Raw genomic sequence first — 18,727 nt, 5'->3', positions numbered from 1 at the left:
CCTAGCAATGCAGTAAATGATCATTCTGAGGATGGGAGTGCCACGATGTGACTAGATTTGAAAATTAAAACAGGTTGAGTAACCGAAGACCAGCTAAGCAGAGAGTGAAGGGGAAAATCTCCTTAGCATAGCGGCAGCTGAGGCACTGGACATGAAGCAGCTGCTCCACAGACTAGTTTGCATGATAGGTTTCCCTGACATTAACTTCTAAGCCCTTTGCCTAATTTGCTGACCCATACATGATTTTATGTCTTTCTATAAAGGCATAACAACTTTTTATAACGGCTCCATGAATGACACACTGCTGCCCTGTAACTTGGTAGCTATCCCTGTGGTTACATAGATGTGTCTGATTATAGATCAGCCTTTCAAAAGTAATGAAATGAAGTGGCATTTTATGTAACTCAATGGGTTACAGTAGGAAGCTGTTAACAGTAGAAGATTAAAATAAAATTGTTCTTGGTATTTAAAAAGTGATGAAACAAGGAGAAAAATAAACCCACCCCCAAATGCTGCAAATCGCTCCTTTCAAGTTTGGCATCTGCTAAGATCCTACTTGAAAAGAAAAAAAAAAACTGGGCTCCTTCCCTCAGAGGGCCCTCCCACACTGTTCAAGACATAAAGCTCAAGGGTACTGTTCACTGGAGTCCACAGACATGCACAGATCGTCCACAGGCACACCCAGCACTCTCAAAATAAATATTGCCTGCCATTTGTTTGGGGTTTTTTTAATTGCTTTCTACAAGATATTAATGCTGAATCTTTACACTCTGTGCATTTTCTGTGATGAGACTTAAATACAGGGGAGCAGACCTGACACATTTCAATAGGTTTCCATCTTCCTTAAAGGTAAACATTTAAAAGTAGGCCACTGCTGTGTTACATTTAATGGTTATATATTAGTGTGCATTAATCAAGTGACTGACTAAAATATCTCATCAGTGATTAAAGCATGATTACAAGTTGAATCAAGCTATTGATAAGGAGGGACTACATTCAAGTGAGAGAAATAACTCCTGAATTTTAGATTACCCATTTGCGTTACTTCTAAAAGATCACCTTACCATAGTTTGTTGCCTTGATCTTCTTTTCATTTCTCCAACATGACAGGTACTATAAATAAATGAACTTGCACAACTTTCAGATCATTTGCTGAACGTGGCATTGAGTAAATCACTAAAGGGAAATGCATATCCTGCAAAACGTGTTCTTCTGACAAGATGGAGTTAGTCTTGCACATTTATTTCCAAAATTTTGGATAGGCATGTACCTCACATACTTAATAAGCACATGATTATTTTCCAGGATTCCACTGAATAATTTTTGCCATTAAACACTAAAAAAGAAAAAAAAAAAAAAGCAGCCATTTGCTATTGAAAGACTTTAATGATTTGGAACACTAACATCAAGAATGTTTACTTGAAAGTGTTTCTTTCAACTTTAGTCCATCTTCAAACCTGTTACACTATATTCCACTGACTAGTATTACAAATTACACTGATGTTGCCTCATACTTGTAAGATAGAACTACAGTAAGTTGTTTCACAAGGTGTTTGGAAAAAAACCCCAACATATATAAGAATTTTTTTCCCTGTTTTTCTATGATGAAACAGAAGCTTAGTTTTAAAGTAACAAGAACAGTCAGTATAGAGCTAAATATATTTGACATATTTAACCTCACAAATAAATAAATATATACAAGAGAGGTTACAGCATGTCAACTACAAATTAGAAGTTTTACATTGGAGAATGAGAGCATTCAAGAGCATCTAACTGACACAGACAGTTTAAGATTACTACATGGTAGTAAAAAAAGGGGAAAAAAAATCATGTTTCAGCAAAAAAATGCAGGTGGCTGTACATTAAAGTCATAGGTTACAGCTCAGCTTCAGTCAAGATACTGTGTTTGCTGTTTATTTATACTTTAGTGTTCTGTTTTATCGATTCCTCATTTTTTCAGGAATGTTTGGTTTTCCTTCTCTTCACTTTTGAACATCTTAGGTAGAAATCTCACAGTAAGCTGCTACGTGAACACTATTATCTACAGTAGTTAAGCGAGTGGGATGGTAAAATGTAAGTTCAGTAAATGCTTGTACATAATCTCTCCCTAAATTATTTCCCTTATTAAAGATATCTGACAACACTCATCCCTGTTAATAATTACACGTTAAGTGAGTCGGGCTGACTGTCATTCACGTCACCACGAGTCAGTATTTGCAGTTCCAAGATGGAGGCTCTGTTGTGGCCTGCATGGGGAAAGCAGCGTGTCTGGCTGGAATGCTGCCAGGGCATCCTCTCCTGACAGGTGTCTGCCCTTTGTGAAGGGAAAAACGTGCCCTTTGTGCTGTCACAGCGTTAAACGACCTTTGCCTGCCCAACTGCCGGCAAAGAGCAAAGAAAGGCACAAAGTCACGTCCCTAAGCACGGAGCACCCACCTGCTTGGTAACTGAAAAAAACACCTCAGCACAACGTTCTGGTTACCTTCTGCAAAAAATTAATTGAATATTTGGCAAAAAATGTTTGGTAAAAAACCTCAACAAAAGTGTTTTTTTAAAATGAAAATGTTCATTAGGAGACATTCTCCTCTGAAAACTGTATTTGGAAATATCTTTGATGTTTTGTCCCGTGCCTTCAGTTACAGATTCTACAAAACCCATCACAAGGCAAGATGTGCTTTGCGAGGAGAGGTGCACTTTTGGCAGTCACGGCCATGTGCTAGTGTGTCACACATTTATAGAGATTACAGCAATTAAGCTCTTGTCTGTCCTCTGCACACATACACAACTCAGTGTCGTTTTGCACTCAGTACAGCAATGTGACATTCTCTAACATTGCCCAAACACTGTTTAAACTCTGTGTCACCAAGAACTTCAAGCAAGGAGTTAATGGACAAAAGCTGGAACACAAAAAGTTCCACTTACGTATAAGGAAAAACTGCCTCACTAGAAGGGTGAGGTTGCCCAGGGAGGTTGTGGAGTCCCCCTCTCTGGAAGTATTTCAACCCATCTGGACGTGTTCCTGTGTGACCTGATCTAGGTGGACCTGTGTGAGCAGGGGGGTTGGACTAGACAATCTTTGGAAGTCCTTTCCAGCCCCTTCCATTCTCTGACTCTGTAGTAGCAGGGCAGGAGAGGGATACTGATAACATTACATGCCTAGAAAGACATTTATTTATTACTGGTAAATGCATTCCAGGTTATTCTCATGCTGCAATGCAATCTGATGGAGATGTCTATACATACAGTATATCTGAAGTACAGAGATTGGCAAATGAACCTATGGGTTTACAAAGTATTTGTCTTGTATTTAAATAGCTAAGTTTTAGCACCATTCACTGTTCCACATTGTGGTTTTTTCTGTCCTATTTACTGTGTGCATTATTATAAAAATACGTGTGGAGAGAGATCTAGGTATACATTTACGTATCTATATATAGTTGAATGTTCTCCATTCCGTTTAGTGAAAAAGAACACCAGGCACGGAACTGCACTGGGAGATGTGGCATTTCATGCACACCAACCAGCCAACACTGAAATGAGACTCTGTGTGATCTTTGGATTTACCTGTGTACTTATTCTGCGCAGATGCAAATGGCGACCATTGGTTTCCACACATATCAATGGGATGGAAATTTGCTGGAGTTACTAGTAACCTGCACACCCTTCTCAGCCAGCACATCTATGTAAGAAGTGTGCTCCTATGTACATGGATACAAAATAGCCTGAATTTACAGCATATACTGTTTTGGTAAGCAAGATTTGCATGATTAGGTCTATTCAGTCAGAAATAGTTTAAAATGACCCTTTAACACCAGTGTTAGGGTTTTATTCACTTATGAATAAAGAGCAGACAGCACTAGACTGCTGAGAAGCAAGAATCTAACACGTGTTGTAGGGAAAATCCATATTTTTCAAGAGAAAAAGACCATCAGTCAATTGCCTAATAAGAGCTTGCCTGCACTCTGTGACATGTCTACTATTTTCTCCAGGAGTTGAGCCTTGCTTCTGTTTGGACTATATAATTTGGATTTAGGCTTGTGGCTCTTCAGTCTTAAAAAATATTTACACAGGATTACAATTAGCTGTCCAGGCATCATGTTGGCTGGCACACATTTAAAACCAGCTCAATATCACGGTGGAAAATTGTCTTTTTTCCACAACAGTAGAAAGGTAGAGAAATTGGTCCTCAAGTGGAAGTTATTAAGAGGAGAACATTACAGACTTGGAAAATGTAACTGAACAGGTCACATTATACAACATCCAGTATTCTCCATTCCAGGCAGACTTTTGGTTTTCCTTTGGTTCAAAAAATTCAGAAGTCCAGTTAGAACTTTGTGCTGTGACTAAATGTGTCAGACATGATGATATTTTTATAGAAGTTGTCAGAGCGAGGATTGCAGTATCCCTTGACCTTGTCAATAACCTGGTGGACGGGGATGATTGATGTCTGCTCTCCATCCTCTTGTGCAAATTTTGAAGGTGGCTTGTCAAGAAAAACATTCTCTAGGAAGAGGAAAAAGCAACAACAAGAAGTTAGTGCTTTTTAAGCACATTCATAATTTGAGAGTCATATCGTGCCCACGTAGATATGCCTTCAATTGTCACTACCGCTGAATGAAATTACTGCCCTAAAAGCCAGCAAACAACTTTTTGGCTTGGCATTCCTGCTCCTAAATTCTTTTGAGACGCCTGGTTTTGTGGGCAGATCTCTCAGGTTTCTTGAAATTATCCCCTACTCTTTTGCCTAAAGGATAACTGATTCCTCTGACCCTTTAATTGACTGTTGATGCTTTGAATCTTAAAAACCAGAAAATGTCGACAGCACTGGAACAGAGGTGAGTTCCACATCATCTAGTAAATAATATCTCTGCATTATGAAGTAGTGGAAAATGTCAGTAAACTACTTAATTTAATTATTTAAACTAAACAGTGGAGGTTTTACACTATGCACAGAAATGATGTGTTCTGCACAGAAGATGACTTGCATTTTATCAGATAACCAGAGTCAAAACTTGCCTAACCTTTGTGCTTGCCTAGCATCACTCTGGTTTTTTTTAACATAATGTGGAGGCTCCAGACTGAACAACTGTGAGAATGAAAAGATGCAGAAAACTGGCATCTCTTCAGAATTCATTTGCCAAGAGGGGAGCTGAGAAAAAGAGGCAAAGCAATTCTCAGCTGGGCTGGGAAAGTCTGCTTCAGCAGCTAACACTACTGCTGTTCAGAGAACGGTCAGTAGGTAGAGCTCATGTAGTGAACATGGAGAAGAAGAGAGCTTGTATCTCATTTTCTCAAGTACATTGCCCTAATGAGCTTTCCTATCTCTTCCATGGTAGCAAATGAAGCTAGAATTAATTCTCTTAACCCAGGCAAGTTTTGGACCATCACGAGCAGACAGTAAGATGGAGTATCCTGTGAAGTAGTGTTTTCTGCAAGTGATATTCTTGATGGCTGTTTACAAGACCTGGGGGAAATCATCTTCAAATATTCCTTGTTAAAGGGTCATTGAAGAATTTAACATTTTACTTAAATTATGACTTCATACAAAACTTTTTTCCTTTTAAAAATAAATTAACTCAAAGTAAACAGAAAAGTAACCCACCCCTGCTAAAGTCATGATGTCAAGCCATAAAAGAAGATGAAGTGTTGCAAAGGAGAAATGGATCGCAGAGTGAGAAATCAAAAGAGTTTCACACATGAGAAAAAGAAACAGGCACGTTCAGGCACATTTTTCCAAAGCGCAAAAGGATGTCCATGAATTGCAGCAAATAACTCCATGTCCAATAGCAAACTGCTGAGTACTGTGTGCCTTTCAAACCTATGCCTTTTCCAGCCAATAGTATTACATTTTCAAGTTTTTCTGTGTATTGAATATCTTATTACAAAGGTAAAAAGTTAATTCTCAAGTCTTCAGAGAAAGTATCTGAAATTCTGAATTGTGAATTCTGAAATTCACAAATGTGTACACTTTTTTTTTTCACAAGGCACCGTTGCATTGTTAAACACCAGCTATGTCCTTAAGAAATGTGTATGCACGGGAATCCTGCAAGGCCTTAGAAATGAGTGGTGCCCTCTTTTTTTTTTTAAACTCAATGGACTTCATGCCTAAGTACAAAGTTAAAACCCTGTATCACTGAAGTAAATGAGACTTGGACCACCAAATTCTCTACCAAAATAATATTACCTTCTAATTCATAGAAGTGTTACATAAGGTATTTAAGTAGTGTCTACAACAGGTTTGTTTCAGATTCATAGACACAAGGTTTTAAAGTGATTTCTTTCATTCAGCCACTAGGGTCCACCCAATATTCATGTCCCAGTTGGTGCATTCTGCATTCAACCAGCAGTTCACAGCATTGCTTTCAGGCATATAAAATCTGTCATTCGGAGTTATTTTGACGGGACATGAAAAAACTAATGGCTAGAAGACTAATTCCATGATGGCCATAGATCAAATGCAAATGCAGTATCTTAAAGTTCCTGTTAAAAAGCCTAAAAATATTATCCAGGACTCAATTAGATTGGTTTTGCTCCTTAATGTATGTTTTGTGTCTAGTGTTTCTACTTAATCTCCTTTCCCCAGACTACAGTACACAGGCATTAATGACAGGACACGGTTTCTTTTCTAAAATGGTACCTTTCAAATGCTTCATGCCCCATGCAGAGTGCAGACACCCAGAGTTTGAAGCACACTTATCCTCTGATTCAGCATCAGTGGCGCAAGGCGTAGCGAGAAAGAAGCAGTATCTCTGATTAGCAAAGTCCTCTGTGTCAATGAGGACATCATGCAAGTGGTATCCCTCCACCCTGTTCAAATCATGCATTCAGCAAAAGTAGTTTTCACTTTACCTGCAATGCTCCACCACTGATGAGGAAAGGGCCTTTAGAAGACATTATCTATACCACAAACACACGAATGCTTGTGTCAATTCCACGGGGCACATTACAACCATATTAACAAGAGTTGCCAAGACATGTAGCTATTACGTTATTTGACTGCAATTTAGCTAAGACATCAAACTGCTAAGTTCAGCTGTATTAAAAATCACAATGCTATTTTCTATTCTTTTAATGTGTGAGAAGACATGTCAGTATTTAAAACTCTAACGTTGGCAAAATTTCTTTTCAAGTATCACAATAACATTTGTTAGAGGTCAAATCAAAATGCATTAAAATATTAAAAACAGAGAGAAAACTGGGGTATTCCCTTAAGGTCCAATAAACCATCCCATTAAAAACTGTGATTGCATTACAAACTGTAATTCCTTTTGGGAAGTAATTTATGCATGGGATTAAGCTCACCACTTTTGAAGAAAGTACATGATCATGTTTCCTAACTGCAAGTTTCTTTTAACTAGCTACTTCTTATCTGGAACTGTTTTATTGTTTTGCTTCAGAAATGCATCGCAAAAAAGCCCTGAGTCCTACAAAACATGTAAGCATATTTTTAACATTAAATCCAAATCCAAGGGTCTAAAGGTTTATCAGCCGTGAGTACAAATGGGAGTTCTCTGTGGAACAGAGAATGCTCTGCAATAGTAAGAGCATTACACTCTCCACCTCTACTATTAAATTATTAGTAGCACTGGGATCAGTAGATGTTATAGATTCTGTTTGTGGAAGACTGCCGATAGATGTGTCCCTTCAAAGGAGAGAGAATTGACGACAGCTTGCTCAGGGCAGCTGGGGGCACTGCACATAAAACTTGAGGCAGCAGCAGAGACAGACACCCTGGTGAGGCAGGAACCAGCTGTGTGCTCCCAGCATAGCTGTGAATGATGGTCCTCAGAGCAAGCTCAGGTACACCATGGAATTTTACAGACACTGCCCATTTTTAACTGTATTCAAAGCAAGCGTACTTCATGTAAACTCTTGATAACCAAAACAGATTTACACTCTTAATATATCTAACGCACAATCACTCATGTTAATGGATGCACTGAATATAGGTCAATGAGAAAACAACAGTGTAATTCTTAAAAAGGGGGATGTCTAGGCAAAAGCTGTGTGCCTAGCAAAAACAGGTAATGATCACCAATAAAAATAGGAAGGTATTTCCTGGAAAGTACACCACATATCAAGAAAGGACACTGTACCATCATAAATTACACCTTGGTGCTTCTGAAAATAATTTACTCTTAAGAAACAAGGGAACTTTCCATCTGGTAAAATCATCTATTTCACTTCTAAACATTGCTTCTAAAAATATTTTAAAGCAAGAAAATACATCTTTGGGTTAAGTATGTCTGCAGACTTTATTTCCACAATGGTTTAGAAGAGTATTCTGCGACAACATTATATGTGACTTCACCGAGTACAAAAACATGAGTTCACAAAAACCCAGTAACAAAAATATCTAAACTACCTAAGTGATTTTCTGAAACATTATCTCCGATATAAGCCAACAGACCTGCAAATCATTCCATCTCCTCTCTTTTTGTGCTCTTTTAAAGTGTTCTTAAAATGAGTGCATTTTTATGACATGAGTGGATGCTTTTACTATATACACCACTGACATCTAAAAAAATAAGAAGTAGGTATGGCATGCTATTTATAGAAGGGACTGTGGAAACACTAGATCCATTCCCAAGTAGCCTCCGTTTGTCACTTTACCCATAAACGTCACAGGTGAATGGAAGCAGTTTGACCAAGTCAATCAGCTATGGACTTGGATTCAGAAGACTTGATGTCTATTTCCAGCTGTGCTGCCAGCTTTCATGTTACCTTAGGTGATGAACATTATTTATCTGTGCTTTGGCTACCCTATGTTTACAATGGGATAAGAAGGCTTACCTGCTCTTAGCTAAAAAGGTAGATGTGCTATAGAAAAAGCAAGATTTTCTTTCATCATAGCTATTTTTAGTATAGTAACATACTGAGATCAGAAGTATATATTAGAGGTATAATAAGTTAAGATTTCCATTAACAGTAACACGTTTTTAGAATACCAAGACTATAAATTGGTGAAATTTTCTCACATCAACCTTTGGGTAGAAATCCCTATTGTATGTTTAACATGAACCACGTATTTACTGTGTTACAGAACAAGAACTGACCTGTATGGCTGTTTCGTTTGCAGTATGTATTCGTTGTAGATTTTGATTTGGACGTTAAGTAGGTTGAATTGGAGCCGATGGAACTAGAGGATAAGGATTTCCCCAGATTATCGGAACTCTTCTTGATAATATTGGTTGCTGTTTTGCTCCAGTCTAAAAATAATTGAAAAGTTTTACATAAATAATTACCATAGATACTAAATGCTTGATTTATTTAATTAGGAACATTCCAAGTATCAGATGTCATTTCTTAACCTTGCCTATAAGAAAAACCTATCCACTCCCTAGCCTCTTTGGTTCTCAAGAAACACAAAAACTATTCCAACTTGATTTATTTGCTGTTTATCACAGTAGTTAAAATCGGTGGCTCTAACAGTCATTTTTCTTGCATGGCAGAACTGCAAGATCTGGCTTTCCAGGACGCAGGACAGCAGTGAAGGTCTGTAGCAGTGTAAGGATGACAAAGTTTCACCACCTAAAGACAGAAATCCAAAGGGATAGATAGGAAAGGGATGGATGGGAGCATTTACAGAGAGAGGGCTCCATCTGCTGAGGTAGATAGTACACACTAGTGGATCTGCACTTGTTATAGGGTTTTGCATATTGGTGCACTATTAATAACAGCAAATAATAATGATTATTCAGTAGTAGTTGACATTTGGAGAGTTTTGTCTGAACCATTAACACAGTAGGCTCTTATACTGGAACAATTTCCAAAATTAAATTAACTAACTAATACCAATAAACTTGAGGAAAACCGATACTTGAAAAATTAATCACAAATGGCCGAAAACCAACAGAATAAATGTATCTAACTACATTTGTATCAAATACTTGCAAGTAGGTACATGTAGTTTCACACTTTTGCCTTCCTGCTGTTATTCACTGTACTGCAATGAAATTCACAAAATGGAAGAGAAGTCCAAACCAAAGATGCATGGGCCACTTTAGCATTGATTTAAAACCAAGACAAATATTTTATCCTAAATCGTTGCTCTGGGGTATAGGTTACATATCTCTGATCTAGCTATGGCAGTGTTGCAAGGCTTTGACTTGTTTGTTTCTTTGCTTTATCATGTTATGCCCTTAAGTCCACTTCAGTCAGACAGGGATGCAGGTTCACGTTTGGCTTACACTTTAACTGTGTCAAGTTCATGGAGAATAAAACCAGCCAGTGAGGATGGAATGGTTAATATCAGAGGTAATGACCACACGTTAACTATACCCCTCATGCACTCAAATCCTTCAGGTTTTAAATTCTATCGTAACTACAAGCTATGCGACAGCAGCATAAAAGTCTGGAAATAGTTTGATCCATCTGTGTTTTCCAGTTCACAAGTTACAGCAAGAAGTACATGGAAAGTGAACATATGAATCAATCTGGATGCCTCATCAGAATGAAGAGGCGTTTCCTGATTTTTATTAACTCTTTTAAACCACAGATCAGGTTTTCTTACTACAAAGTGAAAGCATATATGTTTCACAGTGTACAATGAGAACGCATGCTCTAAACAAAAGGGAGTAAGACAAAGCAAAAGTCTTGATGTCAAAGCAGTTAGAACCTTGAAACAAAACTTGAACGCCAAGAGAAAAAGGATACAAGGTTTTTTGGACCACAGGATAGACTGGCTCGCCTTACTAGGCAATGAGCTTATGCCACCTTACATCAACAATAGATTTCAACCCTGGTCATTGAGCAAGAACCATACGAAAAAGAATTATATAGTCCAAAATACTACATTAGATAACAATGCAAGATGCAGTTGCATAAACACAAGAGTGTAGTGCAATCTGACATGGTCAAAGGTGCAAGAGACAACAGAAGCAGCATCTGAAGTGTTGCACTTTTAAATACCCAAACCAATCGCTCTCTATCTCAGAGTTGCACATAAAGGTGAACTTCAATTCTGGAACCTAATTAGGTTCCTGCTAAAGTATTTTCTATGTCTTTTTTATCTCTAATAGTCTCTCTGAATTATTTGTTGAAAGACAGAACAGTTTGAAAAGGCAAAAGAACTGAGAGTATTTCTATCTGCCTTTTACGAATTGCTCCTACATCAACCTAGCAGTTCACAAAACTCTGTCAACATACTGTAATGTAGAAGAAAAGAAGTAAGATGAGCTTTTGAACAGTAGGATTTACCAGTTGCCTTCGGTGGAAAACTGAAAGACAAGATTTAAGAATTTTTATGAAGTGATTTCTGAAAAGTCCCTTTGCAATTGTTAGTAATGAAGTGAAGCCTATGATTAATAGGCTACGATTAATCTATTTTTCCACATCTCTGGCTTACATTGTATTACATGAAAAATAATATAGTAAGCTCTTCACCTGGACTTTTAAGGATTACTGCACCACTTAAGGAGGGGAGCTGTGAACTGCTTTTACCTGAATTGTCTGCCAATCGGAATCTGCCACAACAGAGATGTCTCCTCCATTGTTTCTGCACATTTTCTTTCATAGCACAATGAAATACAAATATAAACAAACCTGTGACAAAAGTAAATAAACAGAAAATTAAGTATATATTTATAAATTGATAAACAGATTAGCTGAAGTCTGCTAACAAAAGACTATGAGGTATGAGAAAAGGAAAATAATCTTAAAGATTTTTATTGTCATCTATGCCTTATTTAAAAGGTATGGAAATTAATTAAAGCTTTCCCATCCTCTAGCTGCTATGCAGGTATCTAGGATATTAGAAGAGAGAAATGGGATCCTTGTTATTGACACTGTTGATTCAATTGAAAAGATCCAGCTCATTTTGGATTTTTTTTTTTGGCTTTGATAAAAATAATTAAAAGTTTTTTGTCTGTGAACCAAATTAATATTTTGCACCCAACAAGCACACAAGAGCCAGATTGCAAAGTAAATACAGACACTATCATATCTGTAAGGAAATATTTTATCTCCTCCTGTTCCATATCTAGAGAAATGTGGACTGTATTCCTTCAAAGCCAGAAGTCTTGTAATTCGCACTACAGAGTACCCTGAAAAGCATACTTGGGTTTATGTGCATCACATGTACGTTCTTGGAATGATTATGAAAATGTTAAAAATATGTTCACAAGTACTATTTAGGTGTTCAGCTTTTTGAATCTGAAGAAAATTACCTGGTTTGTACATGCAATCACAATAAATGTTTTTGTAGAGTTAATTTTTCTCATGCAATTGTAATCTTTATTTTTGCCACAAAAGATAAGCATCTACCACGTGGTAAAGGAGGTCTTAAGTGGGCATATGGTATGATTTCATCATTCTACAGAGATACTCTGGAGCTAAATATAGAAACTGGAAACCTCATATGCTCCTGGCTCTTCCCAGGCAGGCACCGGCTGTGGAATCTTCTGTCATTCTCTGGTTTGGCCTGTTCTTGTTTTACTCTTTTTTTCTGGGAGAGAGCCAGCCTGAAGCTCAACACCTGATGGCAAAATGCCACTGCCAAATCCCTCATGATTATATCTTAAACACAAATAAAAGTTACATAATGTGGGCAAACGTGGTTAGGAGCCATCCTCTCAAACTGTTCCTTTATGATCAGCATGAACAGCTCTCTATATTAAGGCAATTGGTAAAACACAATGGCAGAGTATAGCTTCGGAAAAAAATATGTTCTGGAACATAAAATTATCCTCTCTCTCCTCTAAAGTGCTGAGATCTAATGTTGCTCGAATATATGTCATTGAACTGGACTTGTATTTGACTATAGACATTGGGTCAGGCTGAGATCACTGAGATCAGTTAACTTTACCTAAAGGTTGTGTCATGAAACATTTTTTGCAAAGTTTTTCAGAGCTGATGGGGAAAAAAAGGGAAAAGCATAATTTAAGACAGGCAAGCATATCTTAATGCATCCCATATGCAAGCTCTCTTACATTACACTTGCTGTGTCTGCATTTAGTAGAACACTTCTGTGTGATACATTTTAAGCACAGAGTAATTTGAATGCAATCACTATCAGCTCTTATAGGCTCAGAGATATGTAGTTGATTGTGGTCCAAAATACCTTTTAGGACTTCTGCACAGCTACAAACTTACTAAAGTGATGTTTATTAAGTTGTGGTGAGTGATTGAAACATTCTGAATGGTTAAAAAAGAAAATGCCTTTGTCTACAGTAATGCAAACCAAATGTACTGCATTAAGTACTTTGCCTTTGCCCTATCTGGGCTTGGTCTCCAAAGTTTTTTTCTCTGTATTTCATTATTCATTAAGTTTACAATGTGCTTTAGTAATAAAGCTTTGGTTTTGTTTCCCAGAGCCAAATCAGACCCTAGGCTTGGCTCTAGCTTGGCTCTGACTTGAAAGTGTTTGGCTTGCCCAGGCATATATATAAAATGAGCAGCCAAATAGAGATGTTACCAGATTTTTTCCTCTGAGCATCAAAGAGAGAAAAATCATTTCCTATGCAGATGAAACAGCAAAGTACAGTAACACCAGTAGCTGCTGCAATGAACTTTTTCACTGCTAGTGCACAGAAAACTGTTCATGGAGGCTGCTGGTATAGCTTAAAGTAGTCATGCATTTTTCAAAAGCTTGAGAGAGAGAATGAACATATTTACTAAAACCTTGATAATTAAGCTCACACTGATACTGATGAAAGACATTTTTCTGCTAGGAAATGCTTCCTGATACTTTTTTTCTTTTTTTCCCCCCTTTGCTTCATTCCATCCCTTACATGTGCACTGCACTGGTCACATGATTTTAGATACTGGACTGGTATCTTCCTATGCTTAATGTGACATCTTTGACCATATACTGTGTCACCATTGCTACCACAATCCATGAAAAGTTCATCACTCTTCTTTTTGCATTTATACCCCAGGTCTTTCAGTTTCATTTTCTGACTTAACTGCCTTTCAATGTTTCATTGAATAGTGCTATTACTTACTCCACAGAGACTTATGCAGTGGTGGTCAAACCTCTGCACTCTGCACATAAAAAGCTGCACTTGCAAATTCTGGTTACAGAGAACTTGTTTAATTTGATCCGTGGCACGCTTTTCAGACTTTTAGTCTTTTTTTCATGTTCTTCCCATACTTCCAATCTCTCTAGGCCCTTCTGAATTTCTAACACCAACACACCACAGCAAATACTTCACTATGCTGCTAGGGCAATATCAGAATCTGTGTTTTGGAATAAAAAATCTTTATTAAGAACACCACATCCAAACAATTTTTGCCTTTTACCTAGCATTTTAGGTTGAAACCGAACCAAACCAAAACCCACAACGTTATTCTCTTTCCATGAAAGCTCAATAAGTCTTTTAGCACAGTAAATACAACTCAACTGTAACAGATAAAATTCACACAGTGTAACATTAATTACTTTTTCCATACAGGGAGGATATTTTGCTGACCTTGGGCATATTTTTTTTAATCTCAATATTTGTGTGGCCTAATATATACTCCTCCAATAACATTCTTGGGTTTGTCTTACATTACTTTTTAAGTAAAATGATTCTTTATACCAATATGTGTGTGATAGAACATATGCCCTTCCAATGCCCTTCTTGGGTTTTTCTTTTTGTTATGTTTTCAGTTGTTCCTTATTAGCAGATAGGACAAGTGCAGCAGAGATTCCTACATCATTTGGTACACATGCAAATTTCAGCTCTGAGCTGAACTGTCAGCTACGTAATTCTGTAATTCACAATTGTTTGACAATTCACAGCATTTTTCAGAAGGATAAAGTGCGCTAGAAAAATATTCAGTAAGGAAACAAAACCAAGTTGACTGTAACAGTCACTGGACTTTCCTTAAAGAACTAAAGAATATCCCATAATTCTCTACTATCTCTCCACACTGAAACAAGAGCTTCACATACCCTAATAAAGTAGTTGCGAGCTTTACAGATTCCCTACAGGTATAAATTAAGGAAAAAAAAAAAAAGACTCCTGTATTTATCACAAACGGTGAAAGGAAATGTTGAAGGTCACACAGCATCTATCTCAACACAGATCATCACACACTTTTAGCTAGGAACAGGGCTATTTATTTATAACACAGTGGATTTTATGGAAAAGACCTTGAAACATTAAGATACTCAACCCACAGGGACTTGGTGTCATTATTCCACAAAATGGGAAACTAATAATGGTTTAGTGTGAAGGAAAAACCTAGAGAGCTTGGATCTGAGTTCCCTAGTGAAATCACCGGACATAATTATGTCCCAGAAGAGCAGCAGCTCAAATATTATTGGTCCACAGAACAGAAATTCAGCTTACCTTGTAATGAATTGAAAATTGAGAAGAGGTACAGAAAAGGAAGAGTTAAGGGACCCCAGGCAAAAAAGGCAAAGCCCCACGTCATGCCCAGGAGGAAGGTCAGGCTGACCACGCTACGGAGGTTCCTCAGGATCTCTTCCTTCAGGGTCCGATTAGTTCTTTTCCCATTCCTCCCACAGATCTGCACCATCACCACAATAAACATGGCAACATTCATCAAAAACATGATTCCAAAGTAGCCAGCACAAGTCACATAAAAGACAACTTCATTCTTGATCCAGCAGCTGTAAAAAAATGTGAAAATATGAACACTTTTAGATAATGCAAACTACTCTCCAATGACTTATATGACTACAAAGAAAATCAGTCCATGTCTGATACCACTCTATTTTAAAAATAAAATCTTTGTCCATTTTCTGTTTTCAAATGGGATGAAACCCAGTGGCATCCTAAGTGACTATGGCCCATAGTATTGTCATGTCAGAAATCTGAAGGTTGTTCCATTTTAGTTAAAACTAATTAAAAAGGAAATCTGACCTCAGATACAAGGTGTGGGAACTACAATCCCATCATGGAAAGTTTAGACTCAGTATAAGTAGCTTCACCACATTTATTTGTGTTAAGTACAGGATGCTTTAGTAACAGAATGGACAAATTTGGATCTTCAGTGTCAAAATCTCAAGTTTCTGCCACTTGAGCTAAATGAGAACTCATACATCTCTAGAGAAGGAGCAGGACGGGTAGTCCTTTGAGGTAGCCATTTGACAGTCACGTAAGAGATCTGGCCTATTTGTCTAGCAGCAAATGGCTGGAATGCTTAGCATAATAATATCATAAAAATGCAGAATGACACTTTTATTTATCATGATGAAGCTTTGCCAGGCAAGGAACAGAAAATGAAGTAACAGTCACAGAATCTTTTGACATAGGAGATTATTATCTGCACATCCTTAGAGAAGAACATAGAAAGCCATTGAACTAGATTGACAAAAGGCTGGGCTATTTACAAAGGAGACTATATACTACTTCTTTCTTTGCTCTTATCTAGAAGGTACAGTTTTCAGTTAAGATAAACCCGAACAGGTATTTTTATTTTATTTTCATGAAAAAACTTAGGAATTATTCTTTTGCTAGAGAAGTGTTTGTACCTGGAATTGAGTAACAGAGATTTCCCTTCGATTTTTCTTATAGCCTTTTTCATACTTCAAATTTAAATAATTTAGAAGACCATTTTGCCCACTTTGCTTGTCTAATGCACCTCTGGCTTTTCCACAACAATCCAACCGATGTCAATTTTTTTTTGCAGACTGTAAATGCTAAACTGTAGAAGATTAAAAGAAATACTCACAAGTCATCTCCTCCTTGCCCGTTAGCATCTCTGCCATATAAGTCCTTACCATAAACATCAGTTGCGTTTGTATTAGCACTTGCTAAAATAATTGCTATTACCACAGCTGGCACACCTGTAACACAAGAAAACTTGCAGCTTGCTTTCAAATCTCCTAAACCTTAAAATCACGATGCAAAGATGAATTATTGATGTCACCATCCCTACTGCTTTAGTACACAGTAACCTGGGGTAGTTCTGTTTCAGAAAACTGCACAGAGAAGTAGAAGGAAACAATTTTTCCAACAAACATACATTTATATAAGCAGTACAAATGTGTATAACTTGTAAAGTACTTAATGGGTATTAATAAATAAGCCTCAAAATGTTCTGTAAGGTAGAAAATGTTACTTTAGTATGTGATACCAGAACTAAAGAAAGATAATCTCCCTTAATTACCCCAAGTTAAATTTTAAAGTACACAAAGGCTCTCAGAGGGAGACGACATACTTGCAAAGACCTAATGGAGGGATGGTTTTGGGATTTTTTTTGAGGGATTTTTTTCAGAGATGTTAATGTTACTTACTAGGCGAGGAAACTAGGGAACATGAACTTGAACGCATAATTTATCCACTGTTAAATCTCAACTGTTAAATGTCTTATATTTTTCTACAGTCTTACATCCTTTACTTAAATGTCACACACACACAAAAGGCAGCCATCTATGTATTTTTAATAGTAAGGTAAAGTGAATATTTTGGGAAAATAGACAATTCTGTGGAAGAGAACCCTGTGCACAGAGATACAGTTCATGCAAAACAAATGTATGTTTCCTGACATGCCTTATTTACATGTCTTATCCTTGCTATGACAAAACAGATTCAAAGGGGAAGAGGTTAATTTGCTTTTCCGACCACTCAGTCCTTGTCCTCCGCTGAGGCTGCCAAAGAGGATGCTAGTTGCCAATGAAAAGACATCAATTATCAGCTGGACTGAGGTCAGTGATCTACCCATGAGGTTAATGGTTTTTTATTGTGTTGTATTATTTCAAACACAATATGTGCATTCAGGCAGAAGGCACAGATTCCTGATATACAGGAAAAAAAACAGAAGAAAAGTTTTGCTGCCTGAGCCTCACAGTTATTTTTCAGTATTGTATTTTCCATTTCATTTCTACTGTGCATGTACTGCTTAGGGCAGGCAGGTTTTCTCTGTGATTTAAAGACTGTGCTGAAGTGAAGGAAATTTTGCTTGTTTCTCATTCCACCATAGGCTTTGCACTTGTTGTCAAGAAACTTTGAGCTGGATTGGAATGCTTTTAGAAAGTCAATGCAAAGATCCTAACAGACTTTGTAGAAACTACAAACAGTTTCTGAATTCATTGTCTGCCACAGTTCTTCACCCTTGATATCACAATAATATCTCTCTCCTCCTATTCTGGCTTCTCTGAAAATTAAGACCAGTTTTTCCAGTCTCCTTGCTCTTCCTTGAGCTGTGAGCTGCTTCATGCAGAGAGTTCCAGTTATGGTGCATTTGCACAGAATTGTACAGGGGACCTTGACAACATAGAGAGTTGTCTTTGTGCTCGCATTGCCTTGGAGCAGAAGAAAGGATATAGCACACTGACTTTGATTCTGCTCTGCCTTTGTGATAAGGAACTTTTATATTGCATCATTTCAAAATACAAGCTGTGTAAATATTGCATCTCCTGAACTTACCCCAGCCAATGATGCAAAATTTCAGTATGTATCGTCGTATATACGTGTTGAAAACCTTCACTAGAGCAATGTACATATGAACGGCTTCTAGGCCCATCCATGTAAAGGTGGCCAGAAGGAAAAAGTGCAAAAGCGCAGCTATGGCTGTGCAGAGGCCATCTATGTCAAACGATGCAATCCAACCATCAAGCAAGAAGATAAGGTTAAGAAAGAGTAGGGCTGTGCTCAAATTCATCAGGATTTTGGATGGATAATCTCTTCGCAGCTTCCTAATGAGATAAATACAGGTGTGTATGATTAATTGGCTACAATCACCCAAGCCACTTACAGCAGCCGGGTTTACCCATTTGCTAAGTAAACAAAAGCACAAGATCCCCCCTCCAGCTGTAAGCTTTAGTAACAGG

At 37.5% G+C, this 18,727-nt stretch overlaps 1 protein-coding gene across 4 annotated transcripts in view; it reads right to left on the bottom strand.

The window, feature by feature from the left end:
• Positions 1–1,366: 1,366 nt before the first annotated feature.
• The window catches only part of ADGRG6 (adhesion G protein-coupled receptor G6), a 113,677-nt gene continuing 96,316 nt past the window's right edge, over positions 1,367–18,727 (bottom strand). For all 4 annotated transcript variants that reach the window (XM_061990821.1, XM_061990820.1, XM_061990823.1 and 1 more), the window contains 7 exons: positions 18,324–18,592; positions 16,627–16,741; positions 15,279–15,562; positions 11,443–11,544; positions 9,057–9,209; positions 6,850–6,897; positions 1,367–4,503 (listed from right to left, as the gene is read on the bottom strand). In XM_061990821.1, the coding sequence (XP_061846805.1) occupies positions 6,884–6,897; positions 9,057–9,209; positions 11,443–11,544; positions 15,279–15,562; positions 16,627–16,741; positions 18,324–18,592 (937 nt within the window). In that variant the 3' untranslated portion in view covers positions 1,367–4,503; positions 6,850–6,883. The remainder of the gene's footprint in view (positions 4,504–6,849; positions 6,898–9,056; positions 9,210–11,442; positions 11,545–15,278; positions 15,563–16,626; positions 16,742–18,323; positions 18,593–18,727) is intronic.

Source organism: Colius striatus, chromosome 2, assembly GCF_028858725.1.
Source record: "Colius striatus isolate bColStr4 chromosome 2, bColStr4.1.hap1, whole genome shotgun sequence".
Taxonomy (NCBI): Eukaryota; Metazoa; Chordata; class Aves; order Coliiformes; family Coliidae; genus Colius; species Colius striatus.
This window is presented reverse-complemented; position numbering and strand designations above follow the sequence as displayed.